The sequence below is a fragment of the Bacillus rossius genome, chromosome 16 (genome assembly GCF_032445375.1).
Source record: "Bacillus rossius redtenbacheri isolate Brsri chromosome 16, Brsri_v3, whole genome shotgun sequence".
In the NCBI taxonomy this organism is placed as follows: domain Eukaryota; kingdom Metazoa; phylum Arthropoda; class Insecta; order Phasmatodea; family Bacillidae; genus Bacillus; species Bacillus rossius.
In genome coordinates this window covers 28,437,582-28,464,612 of record NC_086343.1, presented here as the reverse complement: position 1 = coordinate 28,464,612, position 27,031 = coordinate 28,437,582, and the positions used below count along the sequence as shown (strand labels likewise).

Sequence of the window (27,031 nt, the reverse complement as noted above, 5' to 3'; positions counted from 1 at the left end):
ATTTTATCAAGTGAGTTCTGTACCAATAAAAAAGGTTAAATATTAATATATTTTTTTTTATCATCGATCACAATTTTCAGCGAAAAGCAAATTTGTTTACACTGGAACAGGAATAGGCCAACTCAAAGCCTTTAAAAAAAAAAAAAAAAAAAAAAAAAAAAAATATCAATTCTTAAGTATTTGACAGATTTGATATTCAGGGAAAAGATTCAAATAATATATTTACAGGAAAAAAAAATAACTTTCAAATAAGTGTTTTGTACCTGCCACTAGCTACAGTGCTCTTAGAATGTTTGCTTGCACTTAGGGGACCTCTGTTACACAAAAAAATGTTTGCATGTAAGATGCTTTTTAAAATAAAAAATTTATAGGAAGAATGAATTTAAACTTAAATTATTGTGTGTTTATATATTATTTTATATCTGATTCTTGATATCTTTAGTAAGATTTTTATAATAAAATTTAAAATTCGGATTTGAAATAAAGTGGATTTGACCCATTACTGATTTAACACATTTGTGTGAGTATTTGTATACAGCAACATGTTGTACAGACAATTTATTATATTTGTTTGTGGTACAAGGATTAAAATACCATCAACCTAAAACAGTTTATATGTCTTGTACCCTGTTATTCCCCCCCCCCTCCCCAGAAATACCTCTTGAGTATTTACAACATTAAAAGTGGATGACAGTCCATAATTTGCAAATTTTTATAATAAATAAAAAAAAATATTGTTTTTTTTTCTGAAAAGACTCACCCAATTTTTGCAAACTCTGTCCAAATGGAGACCATGGTCTGTAGCACCGCGAAGTCGGTTGAGTTTTCCACTGGACTGTACTTGCTGCTGTTTGGGTAGAAGAGGTACCCGAGCTCGTCCCCATGTGCTGCTCCTGGTGGACGGACGCAGAACAACTCTGAGTTCAATCGGAAAACTCTTCCATCAAGACACGCAAATATTGTATCGCGTTACTCTTTGATTACTACCTACATACTGACGTCGTCCGGGCCTGCGGCCCCCTTTCAGTCCGATATGCCACCGCCCAAACACCACCATCCCTGTTCATAGTCAAACCTCCCACGTGCCCACTCACGTGGTGGCGCCCGCTATTTCCACCAGTAAATCGAACCTTAACACCGGTACGCCCTCAATACAGTAAATTAAACAATTAAATAAAAATAGTGCAGCTGTATACAGTAATATTGTTGTTTATGACTAGTAGTTTTGACTCAAAGAGAAGCAAGCATTAATAAACTCATGGGTGCATGCCCGCCCGCGAACGGTAGACATGGAACTTCACAGACTATGTTGTAGTTCTACGACAGCTCACTAACGGCGCTGCAAGCTTAATGTTATACATAAATTTGTGATTCAAGATGTTCCAGTGTACAATAACGGGTTATGTGTGAGTTAAGCGTTTTAAAAATTTTATAAACCTGAAAATTCAGCATCTAGTAGTGATGGGAGGCTGTGTGTAATGTGCAATTGACGTATCCACGGCCACAAGGCCTCGTCACTCACAACTGTTCTATGTCGCCATAGAAGTGCAAGTGGAACAAACATGGCGTCAAATAAAAGCGCGTTACTTTTTTTCGATGTGTAACATCTTAGCGCTCGGTAGGTATAATGCATTTTTTGGGAGTAATTTCATGAACGCGACGGAGGTCAAGAACAGGACATGTGTAACAACCACAGTGCTGACACTTGTGGCGGGTGGCGCGAATAAAAATTCACAAAGACAAAGGAAAACTTAATGGTATTAACAGTTTAATAAATTTTAACAAGATAGGAAGTATTTTAGTAAAATTCAGAAGTCAGCGTTTAGTATTTTCATTTTTTTTTTGCTTTTATTGGAACAAATGCATTATAGTGTTTGAAATTTCGGTCTGCAAATCGAATGATTCGATAGTCGAAGTAGCTGCTCCGACAGCGAATTCTAGCGTCGGGAGCGGAAATTACGTGTGATTAGCATCCAGAAATTTAGTTGAAAAATATTTATATCACGGTACACATTATTTTAAAGAATACTACGTTAAATTTCGTTTCAAAGTTTCGTACCATAAGGGAAACACGAGAAGACATGAATTTGCTCGTTACTGAGGTCAAATGTTACACATCTCTGGCGAGTTCTGCTTGCGTTATGCCACTGTTCTTTGCGGGAAGTCTAAGATGTACATCGAGTTCTGTCCCTGCCCGAACACGAATATTCACCTTCAACCAACCTCGGGTTTAGATATATATATATATATTTAAATTTCTCTGTTTATTTTAATGTAGCTATACTAACCTAACTAACCGTCCATAGTGTTTTAAAGTGTTTTAATATAGCTAACCTAACCGACCCATTTTAATATTTGAATTCATTTATCCTGCGCAAAAATAAAACAAATCCCGAAGTTGGCCGAAGGTGAATATTCGGGCGTGTTCGGGCAGGGACAGAACCTGATGGACATCTTAGGCTTCTCGTTATTTGCGCTCTGATAGACTGACCGACGATGGGGCCCCGGTAGCCGTCGTAGCGGGACCGGCCCAAGCCCCCGTCGTAGGCGAACTGGTAGACGAACACGGGGGAGAACCCCGTGGTCACGTGTTGGCTGACGGAGCGGTGGAAGCCGACCACGTACGCAAAGTCTGTCTCCAGCTGCGCAACGCAACACAACACAACACAACCACAAACCCTCACCACGCAAGCCACAACATGAGTTTGCATTGGTACATCTGTACTTTTAAAATATATTCCTTTGGAAACCAGTTGCCAAGAAATAGTCTGTAACACTACAAGAAAGATATGGCAACTTTGTAGAACACATTGCTACGGTTATTTTGCATACCTATGTGAAATACGTTTTTCGAGATAATACTGAGTATTTCTTTAAGATAATTGGCACAAAATCTTATATTTTAATTTTATGTTTTATTTTAGCGTAATTTTTTAAACCATGGAAAAGATAATCGAATATTCAACTATTTGATTTTATTTTGTTACAACTAACACGTTTATTATGTGCGCAGTTTTTTTTATTGGAAAGCTATTAACAAATAATTTTAACATTATTGGTGGTACCTGGACCGTATGTGGCATACATGTCCGGGTAAGAATCCAAAGTCAGTATTAATGCCAGCACTATTTTGCAGCAATACGGTTGTTTTCATGTAAATGTATAAATATACAAATGGTGGTAAGTTACCATGAATATTTATGTTGCATTCACAAAAATAATGCAGTGTATATACACGATTTCATGAATTTATTTTTAAAAGGGGAGGGCGTAAACTCGGTAATAGATAGTGACGTCATTTTTCGAGAGTCATTTACTTCGCAATAGCAGCATATCCTGTAAAGGATAAACTTCAACTCTCCATTGTTCTCGAGAAATAGCCGATTGAAAAACGAGGCACAACTTAACATTGTCCGTAACTTTGCACTCGGAAACGCCAAGGCTGCTTGGCCCAGGCTAGGTTTAGTGTAGGTACATCCGAGCTGAAGTGAGAGCAGTGTTTTCGGCCAACAATACCAAAACCTTTAGGTATGGGAACGGGGAAGCAATATACTTGATCCACAGAGTGTGTAATAATCTCGGACGAACACCAGTAATTTACAGAAAGGATCTCGGCGAAACACGTGTTGTCATTCAAGATCTACGCACGGGAGAGAACGCTACCCTCTAAAAGCCTAAACACAATGGTGGGCAAGCAAGAACGCCACCCCGTATAAATGTAAATGAAGGAATTATCTGACAATAACATAACCCCACATATACGAGCGTTTATGTCTGAATTTTACAATGGCGTCAGCTTTATCAACTTTGCTGCACTTGTGGTTTATTGTGTACAAAAATGCAATTGCTGATGGAAGTGCCTGGAAGTACAGGTACAGCACTGTACAGGTAGTCCACAAAAGAATGTTCCTGTTTCAATGGAATATTATGAAAATTTAATTTATACTACAGTAAACTCCCTATTATCCGCGCATGGTACGAAAGAAATACAGCACATATGTAAATCTGTATTTTATTACAAGTGAGCAAATTTGAACTCTACTGACGAGTGTATTGTGTGCAGTATACAGTAAAACGCCACAGGCCTTCTCGGAACTCACGCAGTAGGCTGACATGCATTGCTATTTTTGTCTCTGTCGCGCTTTGTTTCTAGTCGTATGGTTGAGCACTTTTATGTTTACATTACTAAAATGTATTGTATGTTAATTATTTAGTAAAATACTACAATTTTAGCATCAATTTAATTTTGTACTGTTGATTATATTATAACTTTTACTTTATGTACATAAATGTTTAGACTTTTAAGTTGAAATTAATGTTTCCTTCACTCAGAGCACGTTGAAGCGTTTCGTGGGTGTGTGCACCTCAATAATAGCAGGTTGATTACGTCGGTGTTTTTCATGTAGGTAAAACCGTGCAGGCAGTTTTTTTTTGGCCCGGTACAGCCTGTTACCGCGTGGCCTGAAGGGTTCTCGAAGTCCGCATCTCTCGGACTCTCAAGGCAGACTGCTGCTGGGCCATGCTGCCTTAGCTATTTCAAATGCAACCTTACTGTCGTGCCTCGTTTTGAGATCGGCTGTTTCTCGAGAACTGTTCAGAGTTGGGTTTTCTCATTGCACGGTATATTGCCATTATGAAGTACTATACTCTCACAAAGGTAGGTGACCCTAAGTTCACTCTCTCCCCTTGATTCTCTCTTTTTTTTAATTAGAGTAATACATTGTTTTTTTTATTGTGAATTCGATAATTTTTTTCCCCAACAAATGTAACACTAAAATGATACTTAATACATACTTCACCAAAATAGTATACGTTTCAGTGATGATACACATTGCACTTTAACAACAAAATAATTTATAATAATCAAGAGCATTCCAGAATTACCTGGGACAGAGAAAAATAAACCAGCACGCATTTGTATGTCTGGGAAAAAAGTAACGTCAACTTCAGTGTAATACGAGTAGTGGGTTAACAGGAGACGAAAAATAAAAATTTGGTTGAAATGTTTCGTACATATTACACGCTGAATAAATGATTGCGTTGGGAATTATTTTCATGATTTTAGTTGCATTTCGATATTATATGCTGTATTTTCAATCTTTTTTGTCATGTTTGTTTTATCGCTGATCTATAGTAAAATATTATACCTATTTATTAGAGTCTAGACATGACGTGATGCTGCTCTGACTCACGTCCACATATCGCTGCTCGGTCACGTTCTGTAGGGAGCCGTTGCCGAAGTAGAACTCCCTGATGAGGGCTGCCGCCTCCAGCGACTCGTTGGAGCCGCGGCTGAGGTTCAGGTCCCGAGGCACGAACCTCTCCATGTCCTCGAGCAGGATCCCCAGGGCCGCCGCGTTCAGCACCACACCTGGGCCACGTGGCGGGTCCCTCGTCTCAGAGAGAGGGCCAACCTCTCGCCACAACCTCGAGGCTCAAGGCGGCTCGGCCACGTGGCAGCGTCTTCGCTCGTTAGTGGCGATCATGGAGTGGGCACGTGCAGGTGTTGTGCACATTAACATCGGTCATATCCGTGTTCTTCCGAAGCCTTCCACATTCTTAAAGGGCTCTTTGAAAATTCCTCAATGTTTATTATTTTAAAGGGTGTGTAACATAGAGACAGACCAAACTTTAAAATGTTCTAAGTACCCAGGTCACAGGCTAGTGACAGCAATTGATGATTTTGTGGTGAATGTGGTGAGATGGTGAAGGTTTGGTTGGAGAGGATGAAAGGGAAGAATATGAAGGGATAGAGTAGGAGAAGGGCAGAGGATATGAATGATGAGAGAGGTGAAGGTGAAGAGGGGATAGTTTGAAGAGGGAGTATGGGAAAATATAAAGTTTGATTGGGGGAATAGAGAAGGGGAAAGAAGAAGAGGGACAAGCATGGGAGGAGAAAAAGTGTGAGGGATAAGCAGAGGGGTGAAAGAAAGAGGTAATGAGGAAAGGAGAGAGAGAGAGAGGAGAGGTAGAGATGGTATGGTAAGGGTGAAAGTTAAGGATGAGTTTGGTTGAACAGGGGAAGAGAGGGAGAGGAGAGGTTGGAGAGAATGAAAGGGGAGAATACGAAAGTATGGAGGAGAAGGAGAGAGGATATGAATGATGTGACGGGTGAAGGATAAGATGGGGTAAGGGTGAAGGGGGAGTATGGGTAAAGATAAAGTTTGGAAGGGGGAGTTGAGTAGGGGAGACAAGCAGAGGAGGAGAAAGATAGAGGTAAGGGGAAAAGGAGAGAGAGAGAGGAGAGGTAGAAATGGTATGGTAAGGGGAGGAGTTAAGGAGGAGTTGGGAATAGGGGAAGAGGGGGAGAGTAAACGTTGGAGTGGGAGGGACAGTGGAAGACGTGAGGGAGGGCTAGCAACAAACACAAGTAGCAGACAGGGAACTCACGACCCGCCAGCTTCTTCTATTCGCTGTTGACGCCGGTGACGTAGGGGATCTGGTGAAACCTGCCGCTGTCCAGGACCTCGCGCGGAGAGCGAACCAGGAACGCCTGGCCTCAGTCTTGACCTCGGAACTCAGTGGTTGGCGCAAATGCAACTGTTCCAGGGTCATCTATCTCCTGATGAAACAGAATAGTCAGAAATAGTATTTAAGGGTCCCACATCCTAGTCACGCATATGGTGTTTCAGATATATAAGAAATTGTTGAGATAGGTTTAGTAATACTGTTATTATTTTTTTTTTAAAAGTGAAAATGGCTACAAGCAGGTATGAACTCAAGAGCACAAAGGAGATTTGCAATACAACTTTAACTTAATTTTTTATGCCATATAATGTTATGGTTACCAATAATATCTCGTAGTTGCCCTAAGCACGAAGTCAAGACTATGCGATAGTTAAAGCCTTGCATCGTACTATTTCTCCACATTACTTTAAAAAAATACACCCCTCACTAAGTAGCCCCCTTAATGATTAAAATGAAATTACAAAGTTTACTTGTCACTGAAGTATCTCTCACTTCATTTTTTTTCTAGTCCCTGTGAAAAATGTTACCTCTAAATATTTTATCGTGGATAACTTTTCAGTATAAGGGTATAAACTTTTATAAATATGCATATAATTTATAAATAACAATACAATTGTGATTTTAAGAATTCAAATAAAACATTATAGACAAAAAATGCTTAAACATTTAGTTCTTTTCTGCGGTTCAAATTTTTGGGATTTTTTATTGATTTTGTAATGTTATGTAGGCAAGACTTTGTGTTTGTGTGATTTTTTCAAATATAATCAAATATTTAGTACCTATTCGAAATATTTTACATTAGAGGAAAAATATTAGAAGATATGTATCACTGCAGAAGATATCAAATAAATATTTGTATTTGATACCACAAGTTAAATGCTCAGGTAATTTTTTTTTTGTTAACAAAACAAGAAAAAGTTTCTACACGAAACTAATCATGTACAATTTTAATTAAAAAATAATATATTGTTGAATGTTTCTTCAAAAATTAAACTTTTTGTCTTCCTAATCATATATTATTCCATTTCTGACTCTTGGGCCCTTGATTCGGTTCCGAAGCACACTTTTAATAATGGAATTCGAGATTCGGGGGGTAAGTGGATTCAGCCAATCAGTAATTTAAAAAAAGAATAATTAATAATCAATAATGATTAGTCTCTTTGAATGAATATTGTAATATTTTATTTTCACAAGGTCCTGGAATACTGACCTCCAGGTGAAGCTAGAAAGCATAGGCGAGACCATGGGATGGTCAGAGCATGAAGAGGACTACCTACCCATCATGTCTGCCAGGTGACTCTTCTCTCCTCTTCTGAAGTTTTCAAATCGTCTGGAATGAAAAAGGTAGGAGAGCGTGGGCCAACTTATACCTTCCCTTCTGACAAGTTGCACAGCCTTTACGGGAAACAGATTTCATAGTGGTCGACACCTGGACCCTTGAATCGGGACCGCTTATTACCAGAATTTCGGGCACGTCTGTTGTAGACGGCGCTCACCTCCGGTGTGAGCACGTCCTGTTGGTGGCGCACGATGTCCTCGGCGGACACGTTCCTCAGGAGCCGCAGGAGCTGCGTGGAGTTGTCTGTCTTCAGCCCCAGCATCTCGCCCAGCCTGAACGCCCTGCGCTCGGTGCTGTCCACGTAGGCTCCCTGGTTCAGCACCGAGCCACTCTGCGCTACGGCCTTGTTCAGCAGACCTGGTCAAACAGACACGTCCACTCCTGATCACGCGAATACAATTCAAAAAAATTTCTGTAGTAATTAAAAACTACCTCTTTATTTTTCCAATCTTCATATCTCAGTGGCAGCTCCAGAAAGACTTTTCGGTTTCAGAGGAAGGAGAGCACAGGGTCACGTGTGCCCTCCACCACATGCATGAGACAAAGATATAAAAGTATAAAAATTCTTCTGAACTAAATTTCGGGCTATTTTTAATATTAAATACATACCAAAGAAGGATGTATAACTATTAATAATTTAGTAGGGATATAACATCCAGATTTTAAGTCCCGTTCGGTGCCCCTCCCAGAAGTAAATCCTGCATCCGCTCTTGGGGTGAGGCTGACGTACAAAGAAAGGATACAGAAGCAAGAATTGGCTTTAAATAAGTCAGAGATTGGCCTTGGAAAATATAAATAATTTATGCTCTAAAATATTTAAATTTATACTTTCGTACATAATTTGATGTAAGAAAATTTAAGTAAACATTAACATGTCAAACAAAATATAAAAATAAATAAAGTTTGGAACCACGCTTGCATAGATCCATAGAATGCACTGTAATGTAATTGTAATTTCTTATGTACAAGTCTTCGTGCTCACTTGTAAAAAGTATCATAATGTATATATAGTTTGTCGTTTGAAATATGAAAATTATCAGTTCAAACATTAGAAGCTAACACGCAGCTGATTGATAATTGTTTATAAATATTACCATAATGTATGTAAATATTACTGTAATATATGTATATTTGTTCGTTAAAAATATGACATTTGTCAATCCAAACTTTAGAAGCTAACACACAACTGATACGATACTTGTGTCAATGAGAGTCCATGTATAAGTGCAAACATAATAAAATTATTTAATTTTCGATTCCATTTTAAATACCTTACTCACTGAAAAATCATAAGTATGTTTTCCCATCACATTCGTTGGTGGCAACATTTATCATAACAACAATTTTTTTTCAGAGTTGCATCCCTGTATATTTCCTTACTGCATGACGTATCACTATTATAATGCAGACTATAACCTTGTTCTCAATTGTCGGTACTACAGCCCTAAAACTCCACTTCGATATGTCTAAGAATAGATCTGTGTCGTGGGGGAGGGGAGGCACTTGATAAATGCGTGATTGAGGAAGTTTTGTGTCAACGAGATGACAAAACAAGAAAGAGAGGCAGAAGCCCCACATTCAGACACGGGCGACAACATTAGGTATTCGGTGCACCAAGGCAGGAGTCCTACATTCAGACAAGGTGACATCATGAGGTAATTGACACACCAGAGGCAGGAATCCCAAGTTCATGAATGGTGACAACATGAGGTACTCGATGCATCAGAGGCATTTCCACCTTCAGACAAGGGCGATGCCAAGAGGTACCAGTGCCCCAGAATCAGGATTTCCACCTTAGACATGTGCGACATCATTAGGTACCTGTACGTGATGTACCAGAGGCTGGAGTCCTACCTTCAGACATGGTAACATCATGAGGTACTTGACACACCAGAGTCAGGAGTCCTACATTCATACATGGCGACATCATGAGGTAATTGACACGCGTTCAATTGTTCAAGCATGATGACATCATGAGGTACTCGACGCATCAGAGGCATTATCACCTTCAGACAAAGCCGATGTTAAGAGTTACTAGTGCCCCAGGATTTCCATTTTGGACATGTGAGACATGTACGTGATGCACCAGAGGCTGGAGTCCTACCTTCAGACACGGTAACATCATGAGGTATTCGACGCACCAGGCGCCTGAGCCCTGGCCGGCCACGGTGATGTCCCAGGGGTTGGCGTCGAAGGCCGCCATGTTGCGCCGCGCCCACTGCAGCGCTGCCACCAGGTCCTTGAGACTGTTGTTGCCCGACACCTGGTCGCTGTCCAGGCTCAGGAAACCTGCGGCACAGACCGCAACACCAAGGTTGCTCGCCCTGTAGGAGTGCGTACGCTGTCCCCACAACTGTTCCCACAATTTATCTGATTGGGCTAAGGTGGTTGAATAGTCAGATATCTTACCTCTCACCAAGGTTTAATTACCAGCGGGGTTGAGATCATATTTTCCAAGAGTGTTAACTTTGTGAATATTTCCAAGAGTCAGGGGATTTTCTCAGAGTCCCTGATCCTTTCTTCAATTTTCCATTGATGGGGTCCGCGATAGCATAACCCGCTTTTCCGATACATGCCAAATTACGGTACTTAACACCTTAGAAACCCACTAGCTCAGAGTAACTTCTGCCAAGTTTGTCACAGTCAATGTTGCCAACACCCAGACACACCCATCAGTAATTAATGTATGCATACCATAAAACATGCGTAAAACAAATGCTGTTAATGTTTAAGCCAAATACTAAACTGTACAAATTAACATTCACCTCTATACAGAAATAAGCTGACACATTTATTAAATAAATTAAAATCTACACAGGTTTGAAAAAAAAGTTATTTTGAAAAAGCTAAAATTAGGTTCAGGAATTATATTTCTCTTGCGTTTTTTACAAAATGTTTATCTCCTTGTTACATAAGCGATGATCTAGCGATATTATACTATGGAAACGCAATCCAGTTTATGTTCCTCCGTTTACGTGATAAATAAATAACTACCGTAGTTCAGTAACGGAATGTATAAACAGTAATAAGTACGGAAAAAAAATGTTCTTGGGCACCCTGCACAGTTAATAAATGCGGGCTCGACCTGGCTGGAGATAAAACTTGGGGGGAGCCGATACATCTGTCTATTGGGCCATCATGGCTCTCAGAGTTGGTTGAGTTTTAAGATCGAAGGTTGTTAAGGAAAATGAGTTCTACTGTACAGACTCTGGGACAAAGGGAAATAAAGAATGGAGGACCTAGAGCTGCCAGCCTGTAGTTGAGCGTCACCAGCACCACCCCGTTGTCCGTGAAGTAGTCCGGCCCGTAGATGTCCGCGTTCCCAGAGCCCCGGATCAGGCCTCCGGCGTGCACGAACACCATCACGGAGAGAGAGGCGTTGTCAAACTCCTCTGGGCGCTGGAAAAAAAAACCCTGGCCGCTAGACCGAGACACTGCTATGGTGACGCCGTGAGTGATTTAGCATGTGTGAGTTGTGTTGACAGCAGTCTCTGCCATGCAGTGAACATTGCAAAGACCCAAAATTATGGGCAATACAACACACATGGAAAAAAGACTATACTCAGAACCTGTCATCTTAATAACATCTGATATTTTATTTTTATTCTGAATGTGATGTTCATATTAATTCTTTCAACGTGGTAATTTTAATAGACATGGGAAGTTTAGGTTTTACATTCACATAGAGGGAAAATCTCAGAGCATCACTGGACACGCTAGACTCTCCCTGGACACATCCAGATTATCACTGAACATCCTCTGTGGATACTGTTGCACCCTCCCTGGACATATTGTGTACTCTTTCTGACCCTATCTAGCCATTACAAGCGTGGCTATTCCTGACTACAATCACCCACTTGCAAAGAGACGTATCACACGTTGGTGTGGGACTCACTGCAGGCACGTACACGTTGAGGAACAGGCAGTCCTCGGAGCCCGTCACGCCGGCTCTGCTGGGCTGGACGCAGACAGGGCCTACTCGGGAGGCATCTCGCACTCCGTCCCAAGGCTCTGGGCTCCGCGGTGCCTGGACATGTGAACACGCGCAGTTATGGCCCTGGCTTGTAAACCACGCAACATTGAAATAACGCTAATCACAACCAACACAAGAAAATCACAGTCATTTATAACGGCACTAAAGTAGCAAGTCTTCACCAACCCTACAACTTGAAATTGCAAAATAGTAGTAAGCTAATTTCTTGGGATTTTTCCAATGATAAATTTTTTTCCCCCGATAAAAATTTGTGATACTGTTAATATTTTGATTTGAAAACGTGGTTTGTTTTCACTGTGTGATAAGTGAAAATGTGATATGGTTGATGAAAGGAAAATCGCATCCTTCTGTGTACATGACATCCCCAAGGAACACCTCACTTCAAATACCGCAGACGTAAACTCAGTTGTTTTTTGTTTCTGGCGTGCTTTACAAACATGTGTTTTAAAATGTCATTTTTTTTTAACATCCTTCATTAGGGAAAGGGAGGAGGGGGTTGTTTTATCGTTTGCGGTAGTCAAGTTGGTTCACTGTCCTGGTAGGTACTATGCGAATCTCACACGCCATTATGGTTATCTAGTTTTCTTGTCATGACTGTATATAACTTGAGGTCATTTCCTGTCAATTCATCCCGATAGCTCTTTTGCATACTATTATTCGTCTCCAATTTTCTCAACAGATATTTACTTAATATTATCTCTTAGTGTTAAATATAATGCAAGTGTTCATAATGATGATTTCTTGTGCAACCTTTTACAGCTTGAAAATACTGTTAAGTGGATATCTGGTGAGAACATTATTGTAACCCTACAACAAATGCATGAAAGGCATCGTAATTTAGAATACATGAATTGATCTCAAGTAACAGTAAGGAAGAGAAAATGAAATAAGATACTTGGTGTGTGAGACAGTGCCTTAAGGAGTTGAAGAACAGGCAATTCTAAAGAATTGATTGAACTGAGGTGTCCGGTAGCAGTTATGAAGAAAGACTATACGTAGGCGTAAATATACAGTTAAATAAACACTCGAGTTATGTTATTTATTTTCAACAAAAATCACATTATGTCATCTGTAACAATCTGGGCACAGGTACAGACAGTACCAAAAAGTTGCACTACAGTTGTGAATTAATAAAAATAAATGTAGCAAAGCCTGTAAAGAATGTTCCAAAATGCCCCAGAAATGGGCTGGATGGAAAATTGCAGATTGCGGCATAATATCAATACATACCTAAAGTTTTGTTCTATACCAACAATTACATAAAATCTCTCTTTACGAATTGTATTTATTTTTGACTGTCAGGGCGAGAATAGACGAAGATGTGAACCCCACAGGAGATGGCACAGTGTGGGGAATGGTGGATAGAGATCAATCTGCCAGCCAGGTCCAGCGGAACTTCAGGACGCATTACAGATCCACACCCCCATCAAGTCCAACTATCCGGTATGGTGCGCGAGGTTCAAGGAATCCCGAAGTGTCATGAAGAGGACGTCAGAGCACCTGTGAAGCACGTGTGGAAAGGGTGCGACAGGCATTTATCCGGTCCCCAAACAAATCATTCCGCCAAGCGTCTCGACAGTTGCAGCTACCAAAGACCACGGTGCACAGAGTGCTAACAAGCTACTGAAGCTTCACGCCCACAGGTTGCAGCTGCTGCATGCTATTAAAACCCGATGACAGACCGAAGCGCAAAGATTTTGCAATTTACATTTTGAATCGCATCAACGATGATCCAGGCTTCCTGACAGAAGTGATGTTTACGGACGAAGCGTACTTTCATGTGTCCGTGATGGTAAGCCGACACAATGTGCGGACATGGGGCTCGGAGAACTCCCACATAACCGGGAAATTGTGCGCGACAGTCCAAAGGTAAACGTGAGGTGTGGTCTGCCAGCTCACATCGGCGCATCACTTGAATGCGTGAGGACTTGATGGGCACGAAGGAGGTAGGCAAAATTGGAATATCGCTTAGATATCCTGCGTGCTACAAATGGCGCACACATTGAACTCTGTTAGATGGTTACTAAAACTTCAGGTGTGTGTGAAGATTATGCTGCAAACTGCAACTTTCTTCTATCCCTGTTTTTTACTTATACTCGATCAAATTTGGAAAGTTCATTTTGGAACAACTAATTATATATACATATATACATACACATTTATTCATTCTTCTGTGTTCCTCAATTTCAAATACACCATAGTGTGTTTTGACTTAATTAATGCAGTTTTACCTAAATAGATCAAAGTTGGGTTTCACCCTTCATTTTATGTTTTATTTTTATTGGAAATCAACCTCGTAGCTAGCCGTAGTGCTTGTGTGCATAAATGATTAGTGACATCCACTGATATGAATGTTTGACAGCATATATATATATGTATATATATCCCTACCTTTGCTTTTAGAACGAGCATTTTCGTCCGTGAATCTTCTACTGGTACTTTGAAGGAAGGAATTTTGGTAGTCTCAGATTTACTTATAAAATTCTTATAAAAACCTCCGTAGGTTTTCCTGTACAAAAATATGGGAAATTATTTTAAATTTAAGTTCGCAAATAAATAAAACGAGTGATTCTTAGATTTGTTTTTGATTGGCATGACTTGAAATAATACATACACCATTGCTCGTTTTACACTGGCTGTCATAAAAAACGCATGCATGTACAACAAAGATGATTACGTTAACACATGAATAACAAACCAACAGCAGATGATGTCAAATGTTACATGAATAGGCAAAACAGACTTTCCATGGAAAGAATTTAGTCAGAAAATGTGACAGAAGAAACGAACAAAATAAGTTGACTTTGACGAGATAGTTGCAACAAAAAATTATATTCATCCCTGTGTAATTGGTTGATTTAATCATATATTTGCTATCAAATATATTATATTGTTAAAAATATTTGTATCTCCTAAAATATATCGTTCTATTTATGTTCGTCTGCCGCTGTGTTATCCGCAGTTATTGTTTTTCTGTATTTCCTGAGTATTTCAATAACAACTTGCGTAAATCAGCAATGGCGTATGTTAAATATGTTATAAAGCAATCTCCCTCATTGCAAGAATCATTAAAAGAACACACATATTGATGTGTATGTTTAAAACGATTGCTTGATGAAGAAAATATTGTCATGATGATTTTGCTGGGTCTATTATCCATCCTTATCGAACCTGTGGAAAATTATCTTGGATAACATTATCAACCGCTACTTCAGAGTTCTAAGAAAACACATGTGATAACTGATAATGCATGGACATGGCAACAAATATACTTGACCCTTTTGACTCTTGGAGGCAAAATGAGGGACTTCGATGGACTGCTGTTGTCAACAGGACATAAACATCCTGTTATGGAATATTATGGAATTTTTTACTTAATTTGTGTTTTTGTCTTTTGTGTTTTTTGTAGTTTTCTTCTACAGACATACATGTGCTTAGCAATGGCGTATGTCCAAAAGCTTAAATCAAGTCATGCACTACCGTTGCACAAATCTTTCAAAGATAATTACGTAAAATTACTAAAAAAAATGTTACACAGTAAATTCATATAACAACTCAGGCATTCCTCTTCCATTCTGATGAAAAAGTGCCAGTTCCCAAAACAGTCAACATGGGTGGTTGACTATGACCAATCCAGTTGATTTTTTTTTCTGAAGACCAGTTATGGACCCCAGAAGCAGTTGTGTGTTCCCTACAGCAAGTGGATTCACGCTGAGATGATTTCTCTCCTCGCCAATCAGCAATCAGGGCCAGTCCGCTGTCCAATAATCTTATGGGACCACGTGGATACCAGGGTTGGTCTGCCGCTAACATGAGGTATCCGTCTGGTCGGTACTACGGGGGCTCTAAGGGCGACACTAGCTCGTACAAGACACGCCTCGCAGCCTCTACGTACCAGGCACAGCACTGGTCTTCCGCGTCGGTAACACGCCTATATGGGACTTTAAGGCCGGTATTCCAAGACACAGAAATGAGGGTTTACGTGTTGAATATGCTACACCTGTATCCTAACCATATTCCTAGTGCACGATAGAACATGGCCCGTCCCTTATTTTTAGACAATGGATTTTGGTGTCCTATCCGTTGCCGTTCACTGTCCGTTTCCGTGCAGAGCTCACTTTTTCGTTGATTTCGTCCAGATGGCTGAACCACATCTGGCGCCATTAACTCGTATATAGTCATTTTTTTGACGTGAAAACGTCTAATAAATCGATGAATGCCGGCTGTACGCACGAAAAAATGTCCCGTTACGCACATTGTCCCGTTACACACATTGTCCCGTTACACTCATTGATCGCTTGCGCCGCATCTATCTCTCTTCCACTCGATTGGAACAACCATCGATTTGACTTTTTCGAGGCACATTAAACTTGAAACACTCCCATTCGTTTCCTACTTTTCCTATCATCGTCCTATCCTTAACAGAATAACACAGATTGGAAGAAGTTAAATAGCAAACATGTATAAAAGTTATAGTTAAAATAATCTCTTCGTTAAAGTAATAAATATATTTGAATTAATGAGTGCAGATAAAAGTAAATTTATCAATTAAATTGTAGATTTCATTTCACTCCTTCTTTGTATCCATACAAAATAGTGATAATTCAATAAAAATGATTCAATTTTAATTATAAAAGTATGCAATCATTCATCAATGTTTTGTTATGACGTTGTCACGTTAAACTATCGTCCGTAAACCGACTTTACAGGCAACCAATTTTTTTCATCATCAGGGGATGTACCAAGCGTGTTGGTGTGCCAAATGAAACTTTGACAGCGAAGCTATCCTGGAATACACTGTGTACACTTTAATGGTCATAAAAACAAATAATCGCAACTTTCGTAGTATGTACTTGTGAAAATTAAAATTACACCTTGTGACCAGTGCCACTGATCATACGAATAAAACAACTGTTCAGGTTAATTTTTAAGTTAAGTTTTATAGTAATTTATTTTATGTATTTGCTACGATTTAATTTAAGTGTATTATTGTTCTCTGAGACTATCAGGCTAGCAACATGATAGCCGTACTAACGAGAACATTCTATAGACTCGGAATTTTTTAATGTTTATTTATATTTAATGTTTATTTTATATTTAATTTTCCATGGGCAGCATATATATTAATAATTGGGCATGCTTAAAAAAGTATGAGAAATTGAAAGACTGGAACTATTTTCTTTGGCGCGCGACTATGGTGCGCCACAGCGGGCAAGCCGCGGGAAGCCTTCTTTTCACAGACGAGAGAGCCAAACCCCCGATCGTGCATCTTCGGTTTTTTGTTGTTCATTGTAAATAAATATGGCGGTGTTGATGAAAAGAAAGACCATAAACAAGGCAACGGTATTTATTTGTAATTGTTTTTAGAGGAAAATACCTAATTGAAGAAACGTACTTCGTGGATTTGTATATTTTTCATCTGTACATTGGTGCGGCCGTCGCAATATTTTTCGTTTGCCGTGTGTCCGTGAATGTTTATTTTGAACAACTCATGATAACTAATGGTAAATTAGGTTAGGTTAGCTACATTATAAATACTTTAAAACATTGTGGACGGTTGATTTGGTTAGAATCATGTAAACGGTTTCCTAGCGCTGGATAGCTACATATTAAAAAGTTATTTGCTAAGCAACCATAAAATGATTTTACAGTATTTTTAATGTAGCTATACTTACCTAATATAACAAACCATCCACAGTGTTTTAAAGTACCTATTTATAATGTAGCTAACCTACTGAATAATTCTTTAAATTACTTCTTGCTAATTTTAAGAATGACATCTTATAAGTTAAACCCGCGCATTTGGAGAATAAATGCCCGCGAATTTTTTTTTCACCCAAATAAATACACCTGTTGTGGTACGGAAAAAAAGCGAGCATGAACTGCGGGGAACTTCGGGCGTGGCTCTCTCGTCTGTGAAAAGAAGGCTTCCCTGAGAATTCATTCTTGGCTCGGGCGGTCGCGAAGCAAGATCTCGCGTGAAAAAAAAAGGTCATGCAAAATATTAACGTCATGACGTGTGTAAGTCCGGGTGTACCGTACGTTTGACCGGGTGTTTAACGTAAGGTTGGTGCCTACTGAAAAGTGTAGCTGTGAAACTTTTAAAGACGTAATTTATTTTTTTCGAAAAAAAAAAAAAAAAAAAAAAAATGCACCGCGCCGGCATTTGCAAGTGGTGTACAAATTTTCATTGAATATTTGTCAGTGGGCAGCGACTTGCAGTGTAAGTAACCAGCTGGTAGAACTTCAGTGACGGCGATTTCAAGAAATAATCTTACGGGGTACACGTCGTTTAACGATCTCCGGTCTGTCGGAAACCTGACGTCCGCGCCGCAAACTTTCGTAGAACAAACTGTGGTTGTTCTTTGCAAGTTACAATTTTTTAGTTGCGTAGACATGATTTATAGTTGAAACTTTTTAAAGGAATGGTAGGATAAACACGTCATATACCTGTATAACTATTGTAAATATATATAAATTTAAAAATACTTTAAATCAAAATTTATACATGTACTTGGAAAAAGTAAAAAAAAAGTTTTATTTATATATATTTTTTGTAATTTCAAATATATATATATATATATATATATATATATATATATATATATATATATACAGGCAGGTTGAGAACTTGAATACCCATGTTCGGCGGTATTTTCTTTTGTATGCCGAAGCGAATAAGACGTATGAGCACCAATAAATTATACTTTAACATTTTTATTTGTCAGTTCAGCTATTACTATTGCTAGGTTCTTCTTAAATTTGCTGCTGCTGTTGTTTAAGGCTCACAATCTAAAAATATGGGTAGCAGTCCATGTATGTGCGGTGTTGAGTTGAACATATTTTTTTAATGAAATTCTTTTACAATGTTTGAGCCTCCGCGGATAAATAGGACTGCTCCTGATAAGAAGTGGGGACTTTCATTGTCTGTTGTTTCAACTGGGGACAGTGACAACCTTGTAATGCGCGATAGTGCTGATAATCTGTAGGAATTTTGGCATGGCAAAAGTAGCGATGGTTACCGAACGTCTCTAGAATGCATTGAAATCAATCTCTAGCCTCGTGAAGCCTGGTGTTAGGTTCATTGTCCTGTGGACGAACCCGGGGGCCCTGGAAGAATGCCAGGCCTGTTCGCCGCCGTACCCTCGTATGTCGCTGTGACAGCGACACAAGGAACTGTTAAGGTGTCCCGTAATCCTCTATGAGGAGTTTGAACGCAATTTACCGACCCCGTCACTTTTTTTGACGTGACGTCTAATAAATCGATGAACGCCGGCTGCACGCACGAAAAAGTGTCCCGTAACACACATTGTCCCGTTACGCTGTGTTCCGTTACGCTGTCGGCGAGTGCAGTAATAATAGGTTATGTTACAATTGACTAAAAAATTATGGTGATTCATATAATTAATGATAGATATTTGATTACAGTTTATTTATATGAAAACTTGTTCATAATTATATTTAAACTTTATAGCTAAACGCCAGTTTTTAAAATTAATTACAAGTCATCTACACGTGAACTGTTTCGTCGACTGTTTATAAAGTGAAGTGAAAAGTTAATGTGGTTTTCATTGCTTATTACAACAACAATTTCGGCAATAAAGTTTAATTATTCTTGCATTTTAAATATCTGATTACTAGTATAATTTAAAGTATTTATTATTTTATTATTAAAATAAAAATGATTAAATTTTATTCATAAAAGTATGCAATCATTTCATCAATGTTTTTTTATGACGTCATGTTAAACTATCGTTTGTAAACCGACTTTACAACCAATTTTTTTTTTTATGTTTAATATCTTAGCTCTCGGTATACGGCGTTTAATAGGAGAAATATCTGGAAACCTTTTCACAGAAGAAAGAGCCAAACTCCCGATCGTGCATCTTCGGTTTTTTTGGTTCATTGTAAATAAATATGGCGGTGTCGATAAAAGGATACTAATGGTCAATTAGGTTAGGTTATCTACATTATAAATACTTTAAAACATTGTGGACGGTTGATTTGGTTAGGATAGCTAGATTAAATATACGGAAAAAAAGCACGAACTTCGGGGAACTTCTGGTTTTGGCTCTCTCGTCTGTGAAAAGACTTCCCAGTAATTTCGCGAATGGGACGGAAGTCGCTTTTATCGGAGCCGTTTCATTACACAGTTTAAAATTTTCTCTCGACCAATCGAATGATTTGATAGTCGACGTAGCCCCCTCCGGCAGCGAATTCCAGCGACGGGTCCGTCAAGAAATTTAGTTGAAACACGCAATTTGCGTGAATTTATCACGCTCGACATTTTTAATTTTTTTATTTGTAGAATTCTAACGTTAAAATTTCGTGTCCGATTTCCGTGTTATAATTGTATTTGCAACATGAGAACACATGACTGTGCTCGCTACCGAGGTTACATGTTACACATCTCTGGCGAGAACTGGAAGACTCACGCAAATATTTATTTTTCCTCCCAATCATTTATTACGTCCGCGGGAGGGGGGGGGGGGGGAGTTGTCGTGAAGTGTGCTGATTTCAAGATTTTAGGGTGGTTTACGGTCCAATAAGAAGTAAAATAGCTGTCGGTCGTTGCTTTACTCTTATTTTAAATAGTGTATGACATGCCCCCCCCCCCCAACCCCCGGGGGGGGGGGGGGGGAAGTCATGCTGGAATCGCAATAGCGTGACGGCAGCGCGTCAACGGGAAGATTTCTAGCCAATCACGCAACGAAAATGGCGAAGGAGACAGAATGCGTGATTATAACTATTTTCCATTCACATCGCGTTGGCGAGCGCGGCGTTATTGAAATGCGTGTTAGAAATTTGTTTTCGAGAGATGATTAATTAAACTGGTGCATTGGTAATCATGCTAATATTATTATTGAATTTTTAAGGTTCTTTTTTACTTAATTTATATGTAAAATCTGTGAAATGTGTTTACGCACAGTGATTTATTTGAATTTAACAAATTATTCGCTCATTAATATCTGTTTAAAAAAAAAAAAGAATCCTGCAAGCATTTGTGGCTGTCGTATGTTTTGTGTGTAAGTAACAGAAAGGTAAGATCCATATGTTAAAAATAACGCGATGTTTTGCAGTTTAATCTTTTACTTCTCATCGCGCCTTAGCGGTGTTGTGATTCCAGCACAGGGGCGTAGCCAGGGAGGGGGGGTTAGGGGTTCAAACAACCCCCCCCCCCCTTAGCTCCACATCTTTAATTAATTTCTTAATCATCACTCAAACAAATTTCATATTAAAATTAATAACATTTTTACCATTACAATATTTAAATTTAAGTACCGAAAACTGTTCAAATAGCACTATTTTACACCTTAAAATCCAAATTTTCCCGGGGGAGGACCCCCGGACCCCCCACTTTAATACGGGGGAGACCATGCTTCTTAACACCCCCATATACAAATCCTGGCTACGCTACTGTTCCAGCATCACCCTTTCCCCTTAGTTAGCTGGATAACTAATGCACGACAGTTTCGTGATGTCCTTCGCCAGGCCGGACTTCGGTATCTGCTCTTCATACCCGCCTAGTCGCAATGCCTTAGTGTAGCAGTTTATATTTGCTTTTTTTGCTCGTTTTCTAGCGTCCACGAGACAAAATATCAGTGCAAGGTTCCCTAGACCTTTAAGAATGAAACCCCCAAATATTTGTGCGAAATTTTGGTCTTAGACGAATGACGCATGCAAAATAACATAGATTTCTTGATGTAATAAAATTTTTAATCATGTGTTGGTTTTCCAAAAAAAAAAAAAAAACATCGTAACATTTATTTTTTCTTTTAAAACAGCTGTTAAAAAAAATTAATTTTGAGTAGGTACTGTAAAATGACAAGAGTTTTTCCTGGACTCAACTCCAAGTTGTTCGGTTCGGTGGTTATTGTTACAGAGTGGCTTCTCTGGTTCTTTTCGTGGTCTCAAAGTAGAACCTGAACTCGCTGATGGATGATTATAGCTTCAACAGTGGTGCACGCGGTGTTGTGTGACAACAGTTTGGTTTACCTTGAACCTCAAATCCCCCACGGGTGGTTTGGCGTACGGTATGCCTTGGAAGCTGTAGTAGTGCTTGCCGTGCGGCGCCCGGGACTGCTCTAGCCGACCTCTCAGCACCCCTTCGGTCACGTTCACCGTCTTCCACCGAGGTAGGCCCTGCAAGTATAGCAACAAGGTTACACAGTTCACTTGAGAGTTCAGCTGATTTGAAACATTGTACAAAATGTGGAGGGACGAGGGTTTTTTTTTCTGGTGGAGATTTCAGGCTTTGTTGTGTGATGCGGGTCAAAGACAGACCACGATCTTGGACTTCGGTGACCTTGACCTTGAACTGTGACCCTGAAATACGTTAACTCGTCTGAAATATGACACCTCGGGTGAAAATTTTACACCCAATTACGTTTTACTTGTAATTAATATATATATATATATTAAAACCTTTTTATTTGCAGACTCCATAATGGATACCGCCATCTTGTATTTGTGACATTTACAGCAGCCATATTCAATACCATCATATTGTATTTGATAATAAAAATTACTTTAAAATAAAATAAAATATATAGGTATATCTAATTATTAGTTATTCCTTATGTCATCAATTTCAAAGTCCTTGATTCGATAGAACCCGATGGATGCAATTGTAAAACATGTTTCATATTTCCCCCCCCCCCCCCCCACCACTACCACTAGACAAGTATTCACCACTTACTTTTTTTTTTATGCAGGTTCCCATCGTCATTGCACCGAAGGGATTTTTTTCGTAGTGTGATCCTTTTCCCTTCATCTCCCCTAAACCTTCACTAGGAACTCCCACAATACTGATAATAAAAATCCACCATAGCAGCAAGCCATCTTGCTACTGCCAACAGTTTTTATGGGTGGCATAGATTCACAAGGGGAGAGTTTTGCGCGTGGGGTTTTAACCGATGCAGTTCATATCTGGATAAGGTGTTTGTACGTTGTATGCTGCCTATATTTGGGCCGGCATGCATACCATAAGCAGAAAACTTAAAATATTCAGAATTTTTTCCATAAAACATAGTTTTGACGTTTACGTTTATCAATCCTGTTTCACAGTCACGATTTTCTAAGAGCAAGCAGACCCCCTCCCCCTCAGAGAGGAGTTTATCACCCCCCCCTACTCCCCCTGGATCTACGCCCATGGTTTTTATAGCACGATCTGTGATGGGCATTGCTGTCGATTGTCAAGTACATACCTCTGGGTTGGTGCCGTTTCCGCTGGTCTGAGCAACAGCCAGCAGGTAGCAACAGAAGTTCACGGCAAGCAGCAACATCGCGACGGTCACAGCTACCAGTGCGAATCTAGCCGTGAAAAAGTAATCTGACGGCTGTCTGTTATCTTATTAGCGACATTTCTTTGAAGTGGCTGCAGAAACAATGTCAATGTCTATCCAAATTCCATTTAAACACACATGGCTTAAGAAATTATTGTTCGTTATGTTAACATATTTCTGAACTAACCTAACGTGTCTCTCCACCTGTTTGCTAATTATCATTAGTAAATTTGACGTTTATATCAGAGACACTATTTCGGAATAATATTTTATTTCATAACAGTTGGTGTTAAACTTCAGATTGCTGATTAACTAACTCCACTGTTAAAATTAAAAGCAGAAGTTGTGTTCATTATAGCCTACACATATAAATAAACATTGTGAATTTTTTATTCAGAATTAGCTCATGGAATAGGACACACTGATAAGGTTATTCTTTTTATTGTTACGATCGGAAAATACAGGTTCAGAAAGGATAGACTAGTTTATTTAACTTAAAATGTATGTACACAAATTAATCACTCCTTCGTCCAGTTCACAGTTCACTCTTCTCACTGAAGCTCGGCTCGATGGTGGTTCTCTGTACAGCTCATCTCTTACCTCGCACCTCTGTCCCAGCATACTGTCATCGATACATGGGAGGGAGTAAGTGTATTTCTTCGTGGGGTCAGTCAGCTTCTGGTAGTCCACACAGAACCACAATTGGCCATCCTTCTTTGCCACTAGAACGACTGGAGAAATCCAAAAGCTCACTAATGGATCTATTATACCACCCTCCATCATACCTGCAATAATTGTCTCTGCTTCCTCCTGTTTTGCTAAAGGCAGCCACCATCGTGCTTGTGGTGTTGGTTCTGCATCGCCTGTGTTAATGCGATGGTATAATAGGCTCTTTCTCCCAGTGTCAGTGTCTCCTACAGAAAATACATCCTGGTTGCTTACCAGAAAAGCAGTAACTTCTTACATCCCTCAATTTGATATATTATCTCGGCATAACTTTAAAAACGGTTCTAAATTGGGGTTCAGTGGCTGCTTATTATGTCCACTAGGAGAAAAAGATTCACACTGGCCTACCCAAAAGACTGGTTCACAGCTAGCTATTGTCTCTCCCTCATTCAATACCCTTGTTTGCGAATCGAGGTTGGCCACCCTGACTGGTACAACATCGCCAACCTTGGCGATGCTCTTCTAATCTTAGTCATATCTGACTCAGTCAGGTAGCTCATGTTGCCCATAGGGTCTCCCATTGTCATAGCTGCTATTATCTGCTCATGGTTTACTGTAATTGAACCAGATTCACTAACTACCACTTGCATTACAGGCACGTCCAATTGGTTGGGAGTAAACAAAACTACCTCTAATATGCAGTACCTGTACTTCCCTGTCAAGAACGAATCCTTGTCAGTAATATCAGCTAAATAAAATTCTGTGATAATGTCCAAGTTCCGATACTCACCTCAAATTTCAGCTGTCCATGCACAGTTAGTGTCTCCAGTGGCTGTTTTGAGTATATATGGGATGGGTATTCTCAACTTTTCCATACTTTCGATATGTGTGCGAACTATAGATGCAGATTCCACTGTGTCAACAGTGAGTAAACACTGTCTGCCATTGATCCATCCATTAAACAACAGACTTTCATGGCCTCTACAAAGTAAGGATACAGGGAAAACCCGAGTGGCTACCATTTCCCGTAGAGCTAGCATGCATCTCCTCAAACCAGCTTCTGCTTGTTTCCCTGTTACTTTTTTGCTGCGATGTCTTCATGCATGTCGAGCTGTTCCACTGAATGGGTTCTAGTTCTTTGCAGCGAAGCACCGCGCATACTCCTGCTCTTAGGACCTGGAAGCCCGTAGTATTATTCAGTAAATTCTTCAATGCCGCGATAATTTCTCCTTCATTAGTGGTGTTACTGGCATTTCCTCCACGGTATGGCCCCAGTCCAGTTCTCCTTGCCTGGCACTTCTGTTTCTTGAAACACGGTGTGCTGCTTCAGTTTCCAAGGCATGGACCATACCATAGAAGCTATTCTTGTGGTGGGCCAAAAAAAGAGTTTGCTGAACCTCCGTATCTCTGAGTCCATTTATAAATGCACTGGTGGCTGACTGCTGTCAGAACTCTGCAGGAGCCTCTGGGTAGGCGAGATGCATGAGCCGCTCAATTTCAACTTCAAATTCCTGGAGTGTTTCTGAGGATCTATGTTTACGAGTCTTCAAGGAATTTCTGTACGTGACGATGCCATACCTCAGCTCAAGAGCTTCTGCTAGTACTCCATAGTCCTTCTGGTTCGGAACTGGTATGGTTTGAAGCAGCTCGAGTAGGGGTTATCGCAGGGCTCAGACAAGTGCTGTATGTGGACGGCTTTTATATAAAAAGAACCAAGCGCCATTTTTTATATTTTTGAGATATACCCATAACTGAATGCATGAAACACACTAAATTCTTTAAAAAAATAGACCTAAGTGATATATAGGCTGTGCTCCTATCTGTGAGCACTTGAACCAACAACCATTTTACATAGAGGTTTTCTACTTTTATTTAAACCGAACCAAGTGACATTTGGCGGTTGGTTCTGTTTAAAGAAAATTTAATGTGTATTTTCTTTCTTGATTTAAAAAGAACCAAGTGATATTATGTTGATTGTACAGTAATAATATTGTTAAATCAAACACTGTTGGATTCAATTTGTTTTTAATTCAATGTAGATTTTGAAATACTGAGGGTACAAAATTCTATAAGTTAATATTAGATTTGTTATTGTGTTTTTTTTAACATGATCATGATGTATAGGCCTATTGTCAAAAGGATCATACAAATTATGATGAAGACTGGGATGATAGTGTTCAAGATCCAGACTACACTCCACATTTAGATTCAGGCAATCAAGGTGAATATAGAGAGACCAAAGACATAAAGGAAGAGAATGAATATAATAGTAATGTACCTGAAAAGTAAGATGGACAAACGACTCAAAATAAGAAAGGAGGTAGACCTAAAAAGGGGAGAAAACGAAAGCATGTCAGTCAAACATGTCAGTCATGGAAAAAACTAAGACAGCAACAAACCTCATTTCGTAGTTAAAGGTACTTACTGTAGTCCCAAGGAATTCAATGATTTTAATTGCAACTGCTCCAAACGATGCAAAGACAATGTTAATATTGATTTCAGGAAAAAAATGTTTGAGAAATTTTGGGATTTAGGATCTTATGATTGCCAGACTGCTTTCATTGCTGCACATATTCAAGAGGTATATGTTAAAAGAAAGAGGTCATCATCTAACAAACGACAATACACTAGAAAATACGAACTGGATAAAGTGAATGTCTGCAGAGAAATGTTTAGTAGGTACTCATACCTTTGGAGTATCAACAAAACGAGTCAACACATCACTGAACAAAATTCGCTCCGATTGTGTAACTGACTAGAGAGGAACTCAAGAAAAGGTGTACCTCGAATTTCTCCAGTTGAAATTAAAAAAATTAAGGACCACATCAACAAGTTTCCTAGGTATAAATCACACTACTGTCGGCGGGTGAGTGGTGATACAGAATACCTATCTACAGAACTTACAGATTTAAAAATGTATGAATTATACAAAGAGGAAAATGAAGGAAATGGAGCAGTAAGTTTTAGTTGCTACAGAATTATACTTCACAGATATTTTAATATCAAACGAAAAAAAGCTCAAAAAAGATACATGCAATGCATGTGACAGATTTTATGCAGCAATGCAAAACTGCAACATCATTGAAAAGGAAACAATTATGAATGAGTTAAATGTGCATCAGTCAGTAGCTGAAGAAGCAAGAGATGCAATGAATCGTGAACTTAAGACTGCAAAGGAATGTGAAAATGTGGAAACGTTAAGTTATGGCATGGAGAAAACATTGCCTCTGCCTAGAATCCCAAAAAATATAATTTATTACAAGAGGCAAATATGGGTTT

The 27,031-nt window shown here is 39.3% G+C and overlaps 2 protein-coding genes across 3 annotated transcripts; both read right to left on the bottom strand.

Annotated features, from left to right (window-relative positions):
* Window positions 1–756: 756 nt before the first annotated feature.
* Window positions 757–8,069, bottom strand: LOC134540345 (esterase B2-like). Its single transcript, XM_063383017.1, has 4 exons — window positions 7,943–8,069; window positions 5,193–5,371; window positions 2,492–2,642; window positions 757–893 (listed from the first exon to the last, which is right to left on the bottom strand). The coding sequence occupies exons 1-4, from the start codon at window positions 8,067–8,069 to the stop codon at window positions 757–759; spliced, it is 594 nt and encodes a 197-aa protein (XP_063239087.1).
* LOC134540167 (juvenile hormone esterase-like) lies at window positions 5,193–23,104 on the bottom strand. Of its 2 annotated transcripts, none has more exons than XM_063382716.1 (7): window positions 23,009–23,102; window positions 21,798–21,944; window positions 11,703–11,834; window positions 11,047–11,206; window positions 9,912–10,096; window positions 7,965–8,164; window positions 5,193–6,562 (listed from the first exon to the last, which is right to left on the bottom strand). In XM_063382716.1, exons 1-6 carry the CDS (start codon window positions 23,084–23,086, stop codon window positions 8,156–8,158), a joined length of 711 nt encoding a protein of 236 aa, XP_063238786.1. In that variant the 5' UTR covers window positions 23,087–23,102; the 3' UTR covers window positions 5,193–6,562; window positions 7,965–8,155. The 2 variants fall into 2 exon arrangements, with proteins under 2 accessions (XP_063238786.1, XP_063238785.1); XM_063382715.1 differs by lacking the exon at window positions 5,193–6,562 and adding an exon at window positions 7,357–7,798 and having other exon boundaries at window positions 23,009–23,104.
* Window positions 23,105–27,031: the final 3,927 nt, after the last annotated feature.

What these genes read in the sequence shown, in the direction of transcription:
- LOC134540345 (XM_063383017.1), bottom strand. Translation starts at nt 8,069, where the DNA reads ATGCTGGGGCTGAAGACAGACAACTCCACGCAGCTCCTGCGGCTCCTG. An exon ending in CCGAGCAGCGATATGTGGAC is followed by an intron (nt 2,643 to 5,192) that starts GTGAGTCAGAGC and finishes TGCGTTGCGCAG; the next exon opens with CTGGAGACAGACTTTGCGTA. An exon ending in CTACCGGGGCCCCATCGTCG is followed by an intron (nt 894 to 2,491) that starts GTCAGTCTATCA and finishes TCCGTCCACCAG; the next exon opens with GAGCAGCACATGGGGACGAG.
- LOC134540167 (XM_063382715.1), bottom strand. Translation starts at nt 23,086, where the DNA reads ATGTTGCTGCTTGCCGTGAACTTCTGTTGCTACCTGCTGGCTGTTGCT. An exon ending in TGGGGGATTTGAGGTTCAAG is followed by an intron (nt 11,835 to 21,797) that starts GTAAACCAAACT and finishes TCACATGTCCAG; the next exon opens with GCACCGCGGAGCCCAGAGCC. An exon ending in TCAACGTGTACGTGCCTGCA is followed by an intron (nt 11,207 to 11,702) that starts GTGAGTCCCACA and finishes TTTTTTTTCCAG; the next exon opens with CGCCCAGAGGAGTTTGACAA.